This window comes from Rhinolophus ferrumequinum, chromosome 7 (assembly GCF_004115265.2).
Source record: "Rhinolophus ferrumequinum isolate MPI-CBG mRhiFer1 chromosome 7, mRhiFer1_v1.p, whole genome shotgun sequence".
NCBI lineage: Eukaryota > Metazoa > Chordata > Mammalia > Chiroptera > Rhinolophidae > Rhinolophus > Rhinolophus ferrumequinum.
In genome coordinates, this window is record NC_046290.1 from 34,849,891 (window position 1) to 34,868,296 (window position 18,406).

At 38.6% G+C, this 18,406-nt stretch overlaps 2 protein-coding genes across 3 annotated transcripts in view; one reads left to right on the top strand and one right to left on the bottom strand.

Moving 5' to 3' along the window:
* Positions 1 to 12,764, bottom strand: part of IL6ST (interleukin 6 cytokine family signal transducer) — a 48,437-nt gene extending 35,673 nt beyond the window's left edge. The window contains exons 1-2 of one of the 2 annotated variants that reach the window (XM_033110204.1): positions 12,531 to 12,764; positions 1,096 to 1,183 (exon numbers count right to left, since the gene is read on the bottom strand). In XM_033110204.1, coding sequence (XP_032966095.1) covers positions 1,096 to 1,104 — 9 coding nt within the window. In that variant the 5' untranslated portion in view covers positions 1,105 to 1,183; positions 12,531 to 12,764. Of the gene's footprint in view, positions 1 to 1,095; positions 1,184 to 5,803; positions 5,823 to 12,530 lie in introns of those variants that run through there. The other variant, XM_033110205.1, reaches the window with a different exon arrangement.
* LOC117024594 (atherin-like) lies at positions 5,808 to 13,069 on the top strand. The gene is made up of 2 exons (XM_033110014.1): positions 5,808 to 5,853; positions 12,414 to 13,069. The coding sequence occupies exons 1-2, from the start codon at positions 5,808 to 5,810 to the stop codon at positions 13,067 to 13,069; spliced, it is 702 nt and encodes a 233-aa protein (XP_032965905.1).
* The last annotated feature ends 5,337 nt before the right edge of the window (positions 13,070 to 18,406 follow it).

An 18,406-nucleotide genomic window follows, 5' to 3' on the forward strand; every position in this document is an offset into this window, starting at 1 on the left:
GAACTGAATGGTTCTTCTACAGCAACAATTCTTCAACTATGATAGTTCAACACAATGTGTTGAAACGAGCTATAAGATGCACCGTAAGTAATTCACTACCATTAATGTTAAAGTAACAAAGTTTATGAATGCTTTACTTAAAAAATTAGAACAAATTCAAGATTATACCTATAGTTGTTCATCCTCATTCACTTTCATTCCTATGGTTTTTTTCTCAAATAGGAGAAAAAGTAGTGGAGTTATAATTGATAAATATGTAACAGTATTGCCCTTTAAAAGTTATTGTTATTACCTACGGATTGTGATTTTTGAGTTTCATTTTTCTTTTTAATTTGCCCCGAGGACAAATAATACACTCAGATTTACACTGCATGTGAGGAAGAATGTCAGTATAAACTTTACTGTAGTAACATTACTACTATAATTGTAGAATAGTACATGATAAACGAACCACAGTTATAAAATAGAAGGCAAAGTAATGTTTACTGAATGAATAAACTGAGCAGGGATCAGGATGGGAAAAATTTCAATACAGTATCTTTTATATCATGTCATACACAGTACAGTGTTACTTTGAATAAATTTGCAAAAAATTGGTTGTGCCTACTATTACATTATTTTAAAAAGTATGCAACTCTGCTCTATTCCACTAGTGTTAATTATGAATTAATAATATCTAACAAGCACTTGCGTATACTATTTTATATTAGTGTATTAGAAGTGCTTTCATTTAAATTATTTCACTTGATTCTCCTAAAATCCTAGGGAAGCATGTGGATAGGGCAGGGATCATTTTATTAAGACTTTGTTTTAGGGCAATTTTAGGTTTACAACAAAATAGAGAGGAAGGTACAGAGATTTCCCACATACTCTCTGACCCCACGAACGCATAGCCTGCCCCATTATCAACATCAAACACCAGAGTGGCACATTTTACCAATGAACCTACAATGGCATAATATAATCACCCCAAATCTGTAGTTCATCTTAGGGTTCACTCTTGATATTGTACATTCTATGAGATTGGAATGGCAGGGATTAATTATTGGAACTTTACAAAAGAAAACAAAAATTGAGATACGATAAGTTACTTACCCAAATCATAAAATTAGTAAGTGAAGAAGCAGGGGTTTGAAACCAAGGTTTTCGCCTCCAAATGTCATGCTCTTTTCATTGCGTCTCACTGTAAAGAGAAGAGAGCCCTGTTCAGAAAACCAGCTTTGATAATATTTATTATATGTGTACTTCTTAAATTCCTGCCTGCTATTAGGTTTTCAGGTCTTTAGAACATATCCTATTTTAGATACCTTCTGAGCTTCAGCAGAAAACAATCCCATAAACACTTGCATGAGTATTCAAACATCCTACTGTTGTTTGGATACATACTTGGAAACATTATCGGCTCCCCCATGCCTAATCCCAACTTCCTTGGTGTCTGTATAATGTCACAGAGACGTGAAAGGGACATTTTGTTGAATTTAACAAAACCAGTTAAAGCAAATATTTAACAGGATCATACCTTTTGTCTTCCATTAGCATAAGATAAGGCTATTGACTCTTCAACTGTCAAACTATTTATGCACATAGGTGTAAAAATTAATTTTAAGATTTGCTCAGTATCAGTTAAATTCTAGCATTAAGTAGTAGTGGATCCTCTTTGAAATGTAACAAGGTAACTTCAAACTTAGGCAAGAAGTTGAATTCTTTATTACTGTGTCACACATATTAAGCCTTTGATATAATAACATACAAGAAATTAAATTTATAACACTGATATTTTAAAATGCAAATAATTACTTTTAAATTTTCAAATGAAAATTGAAAATATGTCATGTGCAAGTCCTTATAATCTCACTGATAACAACTGACCAATTATTATAATTATTATTATTTTTGTTTTAGTTCAGCATGGTTGTCATTATTTGAACCTTGAAAAACAACACAACTTTTTAAAAATTCCATCTCCCCGCCCCCTCTGCTTTGGCAACCATCAGCTTTTTCTCTACCTCTGTGTGTCTGTCTGTTTATTTATTTATTTCATACTCCACATAGTATTAGTGAGATCATATTGTATTTCTCTGTCTGATTTATTTCACTTAGCATAATGCATTCAAGGTTCATCCATTTTGTAACAAATGGCAAGATTTCATTCTTTTTTATTGCTGAATATTCACCCTTTTCATCCAGCCCTCCAACCGCCCCATTGTTTATATACACGTCTTCTTCATCCAGTCATCTGTTGATGGACATCTAGGTTGCTTTCATATCTTGGCTATTACTAGTAATGCTGCAGTGAGCACAGGGGTGCATATATGTTGCAAAATTTTCTGTGTGTGTATTATAACTATATTGTACCAATATATACTTTCTTATTTTATAAAAGTGTGATCACAATAATGTTCTGTAACTTGCTTTTTCCACGTAACACTATATATTGGGCATCTTTCTAAGTCAATATGTAAAGATTAATTCCTTGCAGCCTTGCTCAAATTCGCCTTCTCACACAGGTCTTCCCTGACCACCCTGAATTGCTTATCCTCTTTCCTGTTTTTCCCTTCTTAGCACCTTCTAAAATAGGTTGGCAAACACTTCTCGTAAAGGGCCAGATAATAAATATTAGGTGGGTACAAAAGTAACTGTGGTTTAAAAGGTTAAAAATAATTGCAAAAACCGCAATTACTTTTGCACTAACCTAATAATTTAGGTTTTGTGGGCCTTTAGGTCTCTTGCAACTAGTCAACTGTTATTGGAGTGCTAAAGCAGCCAAAGACAATATGTAAATTAATGGGCATGGCTGAGTTCCAATAAAACTTTATTTACAAAAATTAATTTGAAATAGTTCACAGACCCAAATGTAAAACCTAAAACTTGTGACTAGAAAACATAGGAGAAAACCTTTGAGAATTTGGATTACGCAAGACTTCTTAGACGCAACACTGATTGGTAAACTAGACTTCATTAAAATGAAAGTTTCTGTTCTGTAAAAACCACTGGTAAAAGAATAAAAAGGCAAGCCAGACAGAGAGACAATACTTACAAATCAACTTTCTAATAAAGATCTTATATTCAAATTATATTTTTTAAATTTTCAAAACATAATGAGAAAACAAACCCAATAAAAAAGTGAGCAAAATACTTGACTAGATACTTCACCAAAGAAGACTATGCCTAAACATACAACTACCATATATTTAGGTATTCCACCCCTATTTTCCCAAGAGGAATGAAAGCTTATGTCCACTCAAAAAGTTGGGACTGGTTAAATTACAGTATATTTATACACTACTATACACCTGCCCATAACAAGGAAGTCAATTCATTCATCCAACAAATATATTAAGTGCTTTCCATGCTGGGTATGTTTCTAGATGCTAGGAACACAGCAGGGAACAAAAGAAACATCTTAACTAATTACATCCCAACAGCCCAATTTCCAAACAGGGTCACCTTTAGAGGTACTGGAGGCTTAGGATTTCTACATTTCAACGCATAACAGACAATAAGCAACATAAGCAAATTAAATAATGTTTTAGAACAGAGGTTGGCAAACTATGGTCCACAGATTAAATCCAGCATGCATCCTAACTTTGTGATTCACGTTGGTTTAGTTTTCATCATAGTTCTTGGGCTTAAGAGTTTGTTGAGCTTCCTGAGTCTATTGGTTTATAGTGTTTATCAAATCTGGAAAATTTTCTTGCCATTATTTCTTTAAATATATTTCTGTCTCTGCCCCTCCTTGAGAACTCTAATAACATGTATATCAAGATGCTTGAAGTAGTCCCACTGGTCACTAATGCTGTTCATTTTTTTCTTTTTTTTCTGTGTTTTATTTATGATAATTTCTCCTGTTGTGTCTTTAAGTTTACTAATCTTTTCCTCTGCAATGTCTAAATTATCATTAATCCTATCTAGTGCATTTTTCATCTCACACATTGCATTTCTCATGTCTAGAAGTTCATTTTGGGACTTTTTCATATCTTCTGTAACTCTACTTGACTTCCTGAACATACAGAACACAGATATAACACTTGTTTTAATGTCTTTGTCTGGCAAACCTAACATCTGTGTCAGCTCTGGGTTAATTCTGATTGACTGTTCTCATAATACACTGTATCTTCATGCTTCTTTACATGCCTGATAATTTTGACTGGATGTCAAGTATTGTGAATTTTATCTTGCTGGGTGTCAGATATTTTTTATATTCCCATAAATACTCTTAAACTTTGTTCCAAGACACCGTTAAAGTTACTTGGAAACAGTTTGACCCTTTCAGGTCTTGCTTTTAAGATACATTGGGTGGGACGTTGAGCAGTGCCTATTTAGGGCTAATCATTCCCCACACTGAGGCAATACACTTCTGTGTCCTCTATACAATGTCTCATGAATCAAGATGTTTTCCAATGTGGCCGGAAAGGTACCATCCCTGACCCTGAGGAAGCACCAGCACTGCTACCTCTAATTCCTTCACGAGGTTCTTTCCTAGGCCTTCAGGAGTTTCTTCACATGCAGGCTCTGGTCAGTAATCAGATGCGAGTTAAAAGGGACCTCTGCAGCTTTCAAGAATTCGTGTTTCAAGAGTTCTCCAGTACAGGTTTCCCTGCTGTCTGAAAGGACAGCATCCTATGGAAGCTTTCGTAAGTCCAAACGGTGTAAAGTGAAAAAGCAATTCCCATAGTACACATCTTGGTAGTGGGTGCACAAAACAGGGATAAAACACACACTCAAGACACAGTTCAAAGCTATGGTGCTTGATGCTCAGATGCTGAGCGTAGTTCCTGAGGAAGGAGCCTGGCAGTGCCACTGCTGCTGCCTCGAGAAGGGCTCCTTGCAAGACAAACCCTGAACACTAGTTTTGCTTTTTGCCTTTTTTTGAAAAGCAAAAATCCTCTTTGGATTTCTTCCAGATAGCGAAAACATGTCCTAACGTAGGTCTTTCGTAAAAGTGAAGTGGCATAAAGCAAATTTTTGAAAAGCAGGGGACACCTATGTTCTCTTCTGTGAACTCGATCCACTTTGGTGTCCCTGCCATCTCTTCTGCTCAGACTGTCCGCTGGGCTTGGCATGGATTTCCCCTACCTGGGCCATGGTCTGGAAACGTTCTCAAGGTAGTAGGCTTGTGCCATTACAAGGTTCACCTCATTTGTTTCCCACAAGATCATTGCCTTTCATCATCTATTGTCCAGTTTCTTGGTTATCGCTGTTTCACGTATTTTTTTCTGTTTTATGGCTGTTTCAGGTAGGAGGGTAAATCTTATCCCTGTTACCCCATTTTTGCCAGAAGTGCAAGTTGCATAGTCATTTGGATACCAAATCAAACAAGAATTACACAATAACACTGCTGTCAAACTATTATAAGTACTGGTGTGAAAAAACCTAATTAAAGTATTTGCAAATTTATGTTAGCAATGCATTTGAAAACAAAACAAACCCACAAATGCCAACAAGTATTTAGCTAAAAATACAAGTATGGTTCAACATAAGAAAAGCTACCAATGTTACCCATTATATTTATTAATAGATTAAAGAAGAAAACTATACAATCATAAAGTTCTTGAAAAGCATCTACTAATCAACTGTTCACTCAAAATTTAAAAATAACAAAATGTCAGAAAACTAAGACTGAAAGAGATCCTTCTTATCTTGATGAAGTATAATAAAGAAGATAAGAGGATGGACTCTGGAATCAGACTGCCTGTGTTGAAATCCCAGCTTCTCTATTTTTTGTAAAACATCTTAGGCAAGTTATTTAATATCCCTTACTTTTTAAATTTAATTTAATTTTATTATTAGCTTCAGGAAATACCGTCATGCGGGGTCTCTCGTCCTGCTCCCGGCATAAGAACGCAGGACATGGTGAGGCCAAAAAGCAACACCCACGGAGCCATGGATAGGGGGAGTCATACTACTATGGTCTCGCTGGCGGCTGGGTTGGAGACACAGGAAACAGGAGCCGCAAGATCTGCAATCCGCTGTCTGCTTCTCTGCCAACCAACCAACCAACCAACCAACATAGCCATGGCAGTTACATCAGTGGCTAATGGCTAACCGGTAACAGCTGATGGCCAATTAGCCACAGCTGATGGCCATCTACTACCCGAGCCAGCACCTTTCCACATGAGGCCGAGAGCCTGGAAACTGCTCTCTGGGACTATTTCCCCACAATCCCTTACTTCCAATTTTCTTATGTGTAAAATGAAGATAATACCACACCTACCCACATACTACCTACTAGGACTTCTGTGAAGATTAAATAAGTCAATACACAAAGTGCTTAGAATCTAACGGGCTCATAGTATAGACTCAAAAATGTGTAACAGCTGTTATCATCAGTGCAGCTCCTGCTGTTGCTGCCACAGTACTCCATCAGAAACCTCTAGTAAACATCTTATTTAAAGATAAAAATTATAAACATTCCTATTAAAGTTAGGATTCAAAAGAGATGTTTGGGAGTCATCATTTATTCAACACAGTTCTAGAGAGCTTAACTGAAAACATAATAAACAAATAGATAAGATATAAAAGTGGAAAAAGAAAAACCTGTAGATAGTATGATAATCTATCAAGAAAAAGAATGAGAATTACATGCCAAACTATTAGGTATATTGAGAGTTTAACATAATAGTTGAACAAAAGATAAAAAAATATAGCTCTCCTATACACCAGTAATGGCAATAAGCTATTCACAGCAGCATCAAAAACTATAATATATCTAGGAAAAAAATCTAATCAGAACTATGCAAGAACTTGATGGAGAAAACTATAAAACCTTACATTAAAAGGTTCATTAGTAAAACCTGATTATCATGGAATGAAAACAAAATAGAGACATCAGTTCTTCACAAGTTAATATATTAATGCAATATAACTTTAATCTAAATTACAAAGTGGTTTATTAAGGAACTTCACAAACCAACTTAAAATTTCAGATAAAATAACAGAGAAAAATAGTCAAAAGCCAATTTTCAAAAAAGAATACACAGAATACTTGCCGTACCATCTGCTAAGACATACTATAAAGTTATAGCATTTAAAACATGGCATTGGCATAAGAACAATTAAATCAACAGTATAAAACAAAAAGCCCAGAAACAGATGTAGGGTTCAGAACAGGCCTCCCCAAAAATGTGCCACTGTGGCACGTGAATTATTTTCAGCTGAATGTAATCAAGACCGTGTGGGGTCATGAGAAACTTTCAGCTCTCTCTTAAAGAATTTAAATTTGGGGCTTTGCCCATAATAAGAGTTATCACCAGAAATAACTTTTCATGACGAGTTATAGGACAGGGCAAACTTCTGATTACTGAACATCGCTTCGTATAATCCTGCAATGGCCTTCCTCCTCTCTGAAGCCCCAAGTGATCCTTAGCTTAGAATGTCACATACCTCATTTTCCCTTTGTCTTTGAACCTCTCGTTTAGGTCGGGTTTCTGACTCTCTCAAGTATGTGGGTTCTTATGTGCATGTATGTATTTAAATTTGGTTATTTTTCTCTTGTTAATTTTTCTCATGTAGATTTAATTACTAGACCAGATGAAAGAACCTCGTGGGTAGAGGAAAGTTTCTTCCTCCCCCACATAGATTCAAGTATATATAAGAATATATGATTTTTAAAAAAGCATTTGATATCACTGGGGAAATAAAGAACTATTCAATAAATAGTACTGGCACAACTGACTTCATAAGAAAAAAATAAAAATAAAGAGCCCTACTTTATCACAGATACATACACACCTGATTAAGAATCAAAAAGCAAAAGCAAAATTGTAAGAACACTGGACAGAGTATGTTTATGACCTTAAGAGTTAAGAGAAGAAGGCCTTTTACAAATTATCGTTGACTGTTTTAAACTCATGAAAAGGTTTTTAAAGAGTAGTTTGATGACCATCTCTGTTCTCACCATAGCTTGACAAACAAAACATTACAAACACTATAGTTGAAGCCAAATAAACAGTTCTTGCCCCTAAGAAGTTCAAAGTATAGAGGGGCACAATATGCAGAGTGCTACAGGAACACAGAGAATACCCAGTTCCAATAGGGCCCAGGAAAGCCCAGTTATGAAATAAAAGTAAAGGTTTTCTAGACAGAGAAAATAGCATACACATGAGCTATACATCATCATGGACTCTAATTGTCAAGTAAAGATTACCAGTGGCAAAATCCAAGAGCATGCCAGTGTATGAACCAGAGCTGTGTTAACTGAAGCAGTTCTGATGAGTTTACCTTGGGTGGGGGCTGGGCGTGGGGAATACACACAACAGTATATGCAAACACAACAGACTATGCAGAAGACCAGTATGAAATGAACTCTTCAGAAGTCATGAGGAAACCAATCTACCTTAGAGCAAAGCATGAAACTCATTAGTTTGACTAAAGGGAAAATGATACTTTGGAGGAAGAATATTCCAATATTAACAGAGCAACAGGTTTATTGTACTGAAAAGAATGAAGCTCCTGTTCTGGATACGTATACATGCAGCTTTAAGACAATAATTTATACTATAACCACATTTCACGATCAGTTAGCTAACTTAATTCTCATTAAATCTCACTAAGATATACTAGATAGACATAAAATTAAAAAAAAATGTAGCCATTGTGACACTATCACAAGAGTTTCTGAAGCATTTCACATTGTTGGCCATCTCTGCTGCTTGAATTTCTCCCATCCCCTGGTTTCTATGTAACCATATCATGCAGCTGAATTCTTTCCTTTCTCTACTTTACTGTCTCCTTTACTGAATTCTCTGCTAGGTTTTATTTGCCGGCTATGATAAACAGAAAAGTATTTGGCATCTACTACTATTTTAAAATACCAACTTCTTTGAAGACATAAGACTTCAACTATTACCTTCAAACAAAATAATTTCAAGAATTCTGGCTGGGACTTTATATGTATCATTGTCTTTAATATTCTGCCTCTGACAAAAATAAGTTTAACAGGTCTAAAAACAATATACACATGTACACACATGCTCACGCACACATATATACATAAAAATGCACGCCACCACCCCTTTTTTTTTTAAATCACAGTACTTATCTTTCCTCCATCTAAAAACACTCACCATTCTTGAATTGCCTGTCAATTGAGGTCCATGTTGTCTCTTACCTATTCAACACATTCTAGCTTTTCTCAATTACAAATCATCCAGCCTTCTTTCAAATTGTCTTTCCATTTGTCTCTTCTTTTTTACCCTCTATTATGACCAACCTAATTTAGGCACTAATCCTCTTAATATTTATAACTGCCTTCCTGCTTCCAGTCTCTCTGCTCCCTCCAAATCATTCTGAACATTATTGGTGGGTGAATCTCTAAAACAAAACTTTAAACTTGTCACTTTTTTTCCTAAAAAGCTTTTTAAAGGGTGGATAACAATGTCAAATATTTTAGCTATTTAAGAACCTGAAAAATTGGCTTCAGTGCGCCTGTCCAATCTATCTTCTCCAAGGTTAAGGTCTATTCTAAAAAAAAAAAAAAGAAACAACCCTCTACTCAGACTTTTTCCTCAAGCTGCCCCACCACTAACTATACTTCTAGAGAATAGCAAGCAATCTGGTTTCTACTCCAGTCTTGCTGAAATTATTTTTGTGTTTCCCAAATGCAAAGCAAACATTTAAGCTCCTCATTTTACTTGACCTCACCACGCCATTCACGATTTGGTATTACCTTGTATCATTCCCTATGAGTCACTCCTACAGAGTCTAAGCGCAAGCCACAGCCAACTACTTTCTCTAATAACCTTGGTTATTTCAGAGTTTCTGCTTCTACAAAATGCTATTCCCTGTCTCTAGAATCTTTTACTTGGGCTATGCCTTGCACTGTTTGTAACTCAGATGAACCATCTTTTCTGTGAAATTTCCTCCCACTGTCACAAACATCTTTGCTCCCAATGTACTTGTATATAGTTCCCTAACAGGATTCATAATGCTGAACTGTGATTTGTTTCTATGTCTTGATATCCTTAGAATCTAACATACTTTAAGGCACATAATGGACAATTAAGAGTGCGTTTTTTAAAAGACCTTCTGGTACTGCCATATCTAGTCACTATCACTCAAGTTTACTATATGAAGAGGCAGTATATATATCATGGTTAGGAGCTGAGTCTGAAGCGAGGCTGTCTAGGTATGAATTTGGGATCTACCATCTATTAGCCATGTGGCACTGGGCAAGCGATTTGTGCCTCAATTTACCTCTTTGTAAGAGGAGGATAAGATCAACCTCATAAAGTTATAAGGATTAAATGAATTAATATGGGCAAAGTGCTCAGAACAGTGATGCACAAAACAAGCATTGCGTATGCATTGGCTATTATAATTAATATACCATGGTTATTTCTGGCTCTTTCCACATAGACTTCTATTTGGAATGGGCTCCCTTCATTTGTCCCTTTATCCAAATCTTACCCACATTTTCAAGACTGACCTCTGGTAAATCCTTTGATCATTCCAAGGCTTAAATGATCACTCTGCATTTAATTAAAACTGCCCTGAATCCTTGTAATTTTTCACGTTTGTCAACGGAATTTCTGTAAACTCTTTGAAAATCGACATCTCTTGCACATTTTTGAGTTCCTATAGCCAGTAGTAACTGCTTAGTATTTGCTGTGTAAAATAATAAAGGTCAGTAGAAACTTCAATTCTGATCAGACTGCCTTTGCAATTAAAGAAATGGAGAAGGCAGTGAAAACATTCCATGCTTCTCTAGCCCAGATGCAAATGTATGAGGGCCAGGGAATACTGCCTCCCATTAAAATGGAATCTCTGAAATAGCTTCTGGGGGAAAAAAAATTCTCACTGCAGAGGAGTTATGGGGAGTCAATGAGCTCCCAAACCAAACTGCAGCAGTACATCCTCTATGAGAAATGTGTCTGTATGACAAAATGACTGAGAGTCCAGGATTTGGAATTACACAGATCTAGGTTTCACAGGGACACTGAGCCTCCTTTTCACAAGGACGCTGAGTTTCCTTTTTTTTTTTTTTAATAAGATAAGTATCTTAACACGTACTTCCCCGGTATATAATAACTGACATTCACCTTAGCATGTAACTGAACAGCAATGCCCTTGGGAAAAAGTTTAAATAAACTAAAAACACTGCAATATGTAAGTAAAAAATGAGAACACTGAGCATTTTTCATTGCATAAGAAAATGTATTAAATTAGCTGGCAGCAGTATTTATAATATTCTAAATTACCTATGAGAAAATTAAACATGTACAGTATTGTCAACAGAGACTTGATGAAGGGAAAATTCCACTACAAACTTTACCCTACTTTTCTGATACTTTCTCCATCCTGTAATTTTCTTCCACTTGTGATTAAAAACAAGTGTTCAAAATTATCCCAAAAGAGAAAAACACTTGGAAAGCACAGTTTAACTTAGTATCAAGTGGGTTCTATAAATGTAGTATTCCCCTTACAATTGGAAAACACTTCCAAGTAGGAATTAACCTGAATTTAAGAAATCAAGATAATGGTAAACAGTGCAGATGATCTGAGTCAGTAATTTCAAATTAAGAGTTGTCCCAACTGGAAGCTGGCAGTCACAGTCTAAAGGGTTTGTTTACTGCACTGACTAAATCAAACACTCCAATTTTTAGAAGATTCATCCTGACATTCTAATAATTACTTTACAGCAGGATAATTGCTGAAATGCCCAATACTACACACACTGATATGGGTTTCCTTCCGAAGAAAAAAAGAACAAAAGGGGCAAATCTTATTTTTAACCTGTAATTTTTTTTTATTTTTTTTTTTTAGTTTAGATTTATCAATAAAATGCTGTTCATCTACTGCAAAACAGAACCTTGCTGCTTGGAACAACCTTTAAGCTTGGGGTGGGGGTGGGTAAAATTTTAAAGACATACATTTGGTCACTTTAGGATACAGAGTATATGGGATCGATTAGGACCCATACAAATAAGAAAGGAAAAAGAAAAAAAGAGAGAGCCAGAGAGAGGTTAGTTAAGAATATAAGTATGGTGAACTTTCAGCAGTGTTGAAACGTTACAATTTAAGGATTAAAAGATAGCTTTGGGGAAGAGAAATAAACCTCCGGGTAGAAAACTGAAGAATCCAGTGCGTGGTTAATGTAATTTAAAGGGAGATGGAAAGAGGATTGGGAAGAAAAAAAAGGGGATTTGATAACCAAAAAGCGGTATAATCCAGAGGGGAGTTTGGAGGCGAGGTCTTAAGGAGAGACGGAGGCAGGGGGAGTGGGTGGGTGAGTGTGTGTGTGAGTGTGTGTGTGTGTGGTGTTTGTACTTTTTTGCGCGTTGAGAAATCTAGGTGACAACGTTGTAGCAATCAAATTCGGAGGTGTGGGACTAGGGAGAAGGAATGTGGGGATTTCCAGGCTGGGGCTAACAAGTTTGGGGCGTGCGCGCTGTCGGGACGCCCTTCTCTCCCAGGGAAGGGTGGCTCCCACGAGTGCCAAGTCGCCTGGCCCATCCGCCTCGACGGAGCCCTCACCCTCACCCTCACCCTCCCGCAACACGGCCCTTCTCTTCGCTCCGGCTCCTCCTCACCTCAGGCCGCGGCGCCTCGATCCTCCGCGTCTCCAGAGCGCACGTCCTTCTCCTTCTCCGCTCTAGGCCCTATCCGGGCTGTCCGCCCGGCGACCGCGGCTCCCGCTCAGCTGCGTCCGGGGGTTCCCCGCGCGACTCCGCGGGCCTCCGGGCCTCTTGCCTCAGCTCCCACTGGCTCCCTACTCCTTCCCGCAGACACGGCACGCGGCCCTCCTCCCGCAGCGGGGCAATGCGCCCCCTCGACTCCACCCCGAGACGCCCCCACCGCGCCCCGCCCCCGAACTTGGGGTCTGTACGCTGATTGGCCCCCGCGAGACCCGGCGCGCCAGGGCATTGGCCCAGCGGCCTCCCGACAGCGAGGGGGCGGGACGCCAGGCGTGAGCGATTCCCGTAACGCGGCTCCCAGCGTCCCGGATTTCGGTGGCTGCATCCGCGTCGCCTCTCCCAGACTAGATCGAAGGGTTCCCCCCACCTCCCCTCTGCGGGCGGAAGGAGCGGAATGTTCCATTTTTCCGTGGAATAATGGGGTCGTGAACTGAAGCCCGGGTGCTACTCGTGCCTGCCACTCTCCTTTCTCGCCGAGGCTCCTTCGGCCTCCTTTCGCATCCTTCCAGGAGGGAATCAGAGCCGCGAGAAACCACCGGGCTCCCTTGGGGACAGGAGAGGCGTGGGAAATCCTCAGGGAAAGTGAAGGGCTTGGTGACCGCGACTCCACACAAGATTACCGCAGATTGGCCGCGGCGGCTTCGGTCCAAGTCTTATGTAAATGAACCTTAAGTTAGTAAATGAGTTTGGGTGTGATTGATCAGTGAACCCCAGAACTGGTGACACGCCAAGAAACTAGTTTTTCTTTGCGGTTTGTACCTCCCAGTCAGTGATAAAAATACTGAGTGAAAACCAGTTCCATTACACGCGTCCCCCAAGCCTGGTAAATGGCCCGTCAGACTCCGTTGATAGGTTTTTTCCCAAAGCAAAATGAGAAATTTAAAAAATAAAGCCGTGTGTGTGTGTGTGTGTGTGTGTGTGTGTGAGAGAGAGAGAGAGAGAGAGAGAGAGAGAGAGAGAGAGAGAGAGAGAGAGAGAGAGAGAAAGCCATAGGAGGGCAATATGGTTTGTTTAACGGACTTGAACAAATCATACCCATATAGTGACACAATTATATGGTTCTTCATTGTATTGAGGATCCAGACGGAGTACAACAAATTATGACCTCTTAGTTGTGAGCATATAATTTTTAAAAGACAGAAAAGTGGGTCTGCTATGTGTCTACTGCTAAAGGAGACCCAGGCAAGCATGGGGATGGTGCTGCAGGAGAGACAAATCTCCCCTGTGTTTAGCTGTTGCTGCTGTCATCCTATATTTAACCTAGGGAGTGTGACTGGATTGTATTCTAGTTCTGCCATTTATAAGGGTGTTTGTTTTAAAACAAACTTCTATTAAAAACTTTTTTAAACTAAAAAATTTATTTAGATCTAGCAAACATTGATTTAGGGACAATGCATACTGGTTAAGTATACCTTCTGGTTCCAAATTACCTGGGTTTAAATTCTAGTACTGCTACGTGCCATGACTATGACCTTGAGATCTTCTCAGTTTTTTCATCTACAAAATGAGAGTAACAGTACCGACCTAATAGGATTGTTGCAAGGGTTAAATGAGTTAAAATACATGAAATGCTTGGCACATAGTAGATGCTCAATAAATGTCAGCTGTTAACGCTGTTGAATGTCTACTACGTCATGCTTCCGAAACCTTTTTGCATCACAGCGTATATTGAAAATGGTGATATTCTCTGGCACAGGGAGTAGACAGAGGGATTCAATAACTTACAGCCTGCCTTGCACAATAGTCAGAAAAACAAAGGACTGAGTTAGTTCTTTTGTGGATATCCCTGTACTGGCTCAGCCCAGCCCTAACCTCCAAGAAACTCACATTTTGTGGGAATGGATAAAATCTTAGGCTAAAAGAATGAATTGATATTGGAGAAAGATTTTCAGAGCAAGAGTACTTCTCCCTTCAGCTGGAATTAAAAAACTTTGTAGACACGTCTGTAGGTATTGGCCCTAAAGGACTACTTTCAGGGTAAGGATTTGCCATTAGAAAGCCCTGTCAAAATGCAAAGATTAGTGGGGAGAAGTGTCATATAAATAAATAACTTTCCATTTATACCTTACGAACATTTGGAATTTTAGATAATCAAAAGCAGAGAACGGGGAACAGATGCAGAGAGAGGGCTACAAGAGGACACTGAGGTCATTTGAGAGTAGGTGAACAAAGCTAGGAAAAGATGCTACAGAACAAAGGTGATAAATGTCGAAGATAAACTTTGCCTTGCGATTTGCTTAAACCGGGCCCTGACCAGGATATCATTTACTTCCTTGCCTGTGCCCAGTTGTGCTTCGGAAACTCTGTGTCCTCTTTGGAAATATCCCAATGTCCTACCTACATCAACCTAATGATTTCAGTATCCATGATAATGATTCAGTTAGCATGCTGACCTCACAATTTCTCATCCTTCTCTCTTCCAATGATCTTCAACTTCACTCTGTATCAGAAACCCACAGATGTAGCCACACCTTTAATCCAGTCATCAAATGCCACCTGCAAAATTTTGACTTGTGAGTTACCCTCTCCACCCACAGCCACCTAGCCTTCTACCTCTTACTCCCATTGAACCTGTAATTTCTCCTCAATGACCTCTAGTCTTTGTTCTCATAGTTTACCAGCTATTTCTTACCTCCTCTTCCGAAGCTGTGAAAACTCTTACCAGCCATTTTAACTGCACTCTCATTAGTATCTTCAATTCCCTTCACCTTCAGCCATGTTTACCTTGTGAATGTTATTTCCTATTTCCCTTTTCCTTGAACAACCAGCCCCACCCCAACATTTGTTCTTAGTACAGACCATTGTTTCTTGATGCCTTGGAAAAACAAAGACCATCATTTGTGAGCATCCTTACTTTTTCTCCATTTTAGCAGGCAACTATATATCTATCCTTTCCTATTGCCTAAGAGGAAGGATCACCCTTATTCTTTTAAAATTTTTCCTTCTGTGTTCTTGGTCCTACTCCGACCAAATTTAGTCCCCTACTTTTATGTTGTTCATTATTAGCATAAAATACCTTAGAAACATTTTCAAAACTATCAACTCAATGGTGAGTTGGGGACAGCTTTTCTGTATGTGTTAAAAAAATCTTTCTAACCTAATGGCAGCTAATTCAGCAAACAATTAAAAGTATATAATTCAATATGTGTCTCACAATGAAGCAGTTTATAAAATTCACTTAGTAAAATAAGTTTGAGATGAAATATGATCTTAAGTTGCAACTAAATTTCCAAGCTAGAAAACAGGAAAAATTCATTTCATAGCAATAAAACTAAGCAACATTTTGATTCCACTTCACAAATTTTACTAAAGAATAATATATATTCAGAAAAACGAGCAGACCATAAGAGTACAACTTGAAAAATGTTCATAAACTGAACACAGCCATGCAATTTGCACCGACGTGTAGATCAAGAAACAGAACTATGTAGATCATGGTCAGTGCCCCTGAAGGCCCCTCCTGCTCCCTTCTCATTATTGGAAGGCCACTGGTGACCTTTATTCTGACCTCTAACACCGTAGTTTCACAACTATCATTTTAAAATTGAGAAGTTAGCAGAAACTTCTTAATGTTATTAGTATTTGCTTATTTTATTTCATTTTAAAGAATAACTACTGTTGAGGAAGAGTTTGAAAGGAAGGAAGCAGCTCTGTATAAAGTTAAACACAGATGCAAACTGAAGTGGAGGGAGTCTAGCTTTCTCATTCTTCCAGACCTCTGGGAAACCCTGTCAAATGGCTGTGGACTGGTGATCTTGCATTACCCTCTTTCATGGGGAGCCTGGCTTCAGAGAAGGAAGGCCAGTGCAGAAGTGAGAGCAGCAGGTAGGTGCATCCTGTTCCCACATACATACATAGGAGGAGGAAGTCAGGTATATTAGGGCTGCAGCTTTGAAATGGCCCAGATTAGCTCCAGAATATCATCATCCCAAGGAGTCTGACATAATTAGCTTTTGTTACTTCCTACACAACTAGTGAAGAAGCAAGAGCTTTTCTTTGTTGACCCTCATTTGAAAGAACACACTTCAGTTATGAAGTAGATTCCTTGGCTCCAAGTCTGATACTCCTACTAAAACCAGAAGGTGAGAAAGTACCAACATGAATTTAAAAAAAAAAAAAATTCATCTTGTGGGCTTGTATGGCCCCTTGCCTAGGATTTGGATAAAGATACGGTATTAATTGTATTAAATAATAGCTTAGGCAAATGTGTGTCTGTCTCCTCAAGGGAAGACAGCAGTGCCTACTAAAAAGGCAATCCTAGGGCTAAGAATGCAGGACTGATAATTCTCAAGAATATACGTTTACTATAAGAATTTTTCACCTTTCCTTCTTCTTTGTAACACTTCTGGGTTTTTGCCTACCTGAGTTCCCAGTTCGCAAACTCCAAATCTTAGAATAAATCTTTTATCATTTATTTCTAGCCGAAGCCTCCAGACTCCTTTTGAGTTCGTTCAACAAGTCAAATATGGAAACTTTGGTTTAAAGGAACATAAGAAGTTAGAGAATTGGGCAAACACTCAAGTTAAATAGGATTTTTTATTGCTTAGGGTTAAGGCATGACGATAAACACTTTGTGGATAACTAACTGAAAGACTGACATGTCCCCTCTTTTTCTTGGGAACCTTATATATAGTTGAACATTAAGCAAAGGATCCTGGAAAGGGAGGTGAGAAGTCTTTTACTATCCTACATTTGGCTGAAATAATCTGACATGTAGAACATACACATTATGCTTTTCTTTGGAAAACCTCATTCCATGTGCAGGGCATATGATCTGTGAAGGGGGTGGGCCGATGACTAAGTTGGAGTCAAAACTTCTCTGAGCCCTGGCTCTGCAACTTCCTGACTCTGAAGCCTTTGGCAAGTTACATAATCGCTCTGAATTTCACTTTCCCAAAGGGTAAAATGGGATGAGAAAGGCTGTCCTGGGCTACTGCACGGGGATGGTATGAGGGCCAAATGAGACAACAGATGAGCAAGGGCTTTCTAAACCATAAAGCGCTGGCAAATGTAAGTTGCTAATATCAACCATAGAACTTTCTAGCTGAGTGTGTGACTCTCCCCGATAGGGTGGTGGGTTAGGGAGGTAGTGTAAGGAGTGTTGTGCTAAGAAGAATATTGGCAGTTTTTATATTCAGATGCTAAACCACAGCTGCTGGGCAGGCAGAAAGCCAAGGCAAAGCCTGCTCTCTCTAATTGCACTTGAGATTCCAGTTTACTCTCTTTACTATTCATTCACTGCCCTGCCCATGAACAGGGAAGCATAAAGCACTTCACCTCCCACAGCCACAGGGAGGAAGGAAGCTGGCATTGAGTGACAGAGAGATTGGCTCATTAACAATGACTACTATTTATTGAGTGCTTACTATGTGCCACGCAGCATGCTAAGTGTTTTTACATACAAGATCTTATTTATTATATTTCTCACGTCAGAAAATGAAGTAGGTGTGATTTTTACCCCCATTTTACAGATGGGGAAACTGATAGAGAAATCAAATAACTCGCTCTGCTCCACCCCAGATAGTCTCCTCCTCTATAAGTAGACAGCAGTCTCCACCAAGAGTCAAATCCCAGTGGTCTGATTCTAAAACCCACATCCTCAGACACTAAGCTGTACTGTCTTCTTAGAAGCCAGAGCAACCTCTAGCTTGTGTACACTCTTAGCTTCCTGCCACCAAACACAACTCCATTGGTGTTGTCATTTCTGAAGAGAGCAAATGCAGAGAAGTGGGTTGGGAGCTAATAATGGTCTGGCAAGTCCATTTCCTAAC

Coding starts and splice junctions, on each gene's coding strand:
- LOC117024594 (XM_033110014.1), top strand. CDS start 5,808: ATGCGGGGTCTCTCGTCCTGCTCCCGGCATAAGAACGCAGGACATG. Junction 5,854..12,413: donor GCATAAGAACGCAGGACATG/GTGAGGCCAAAA, acceptor CTTCTCTCCCAG/GGAAGGGTGGCTCCCACGAG.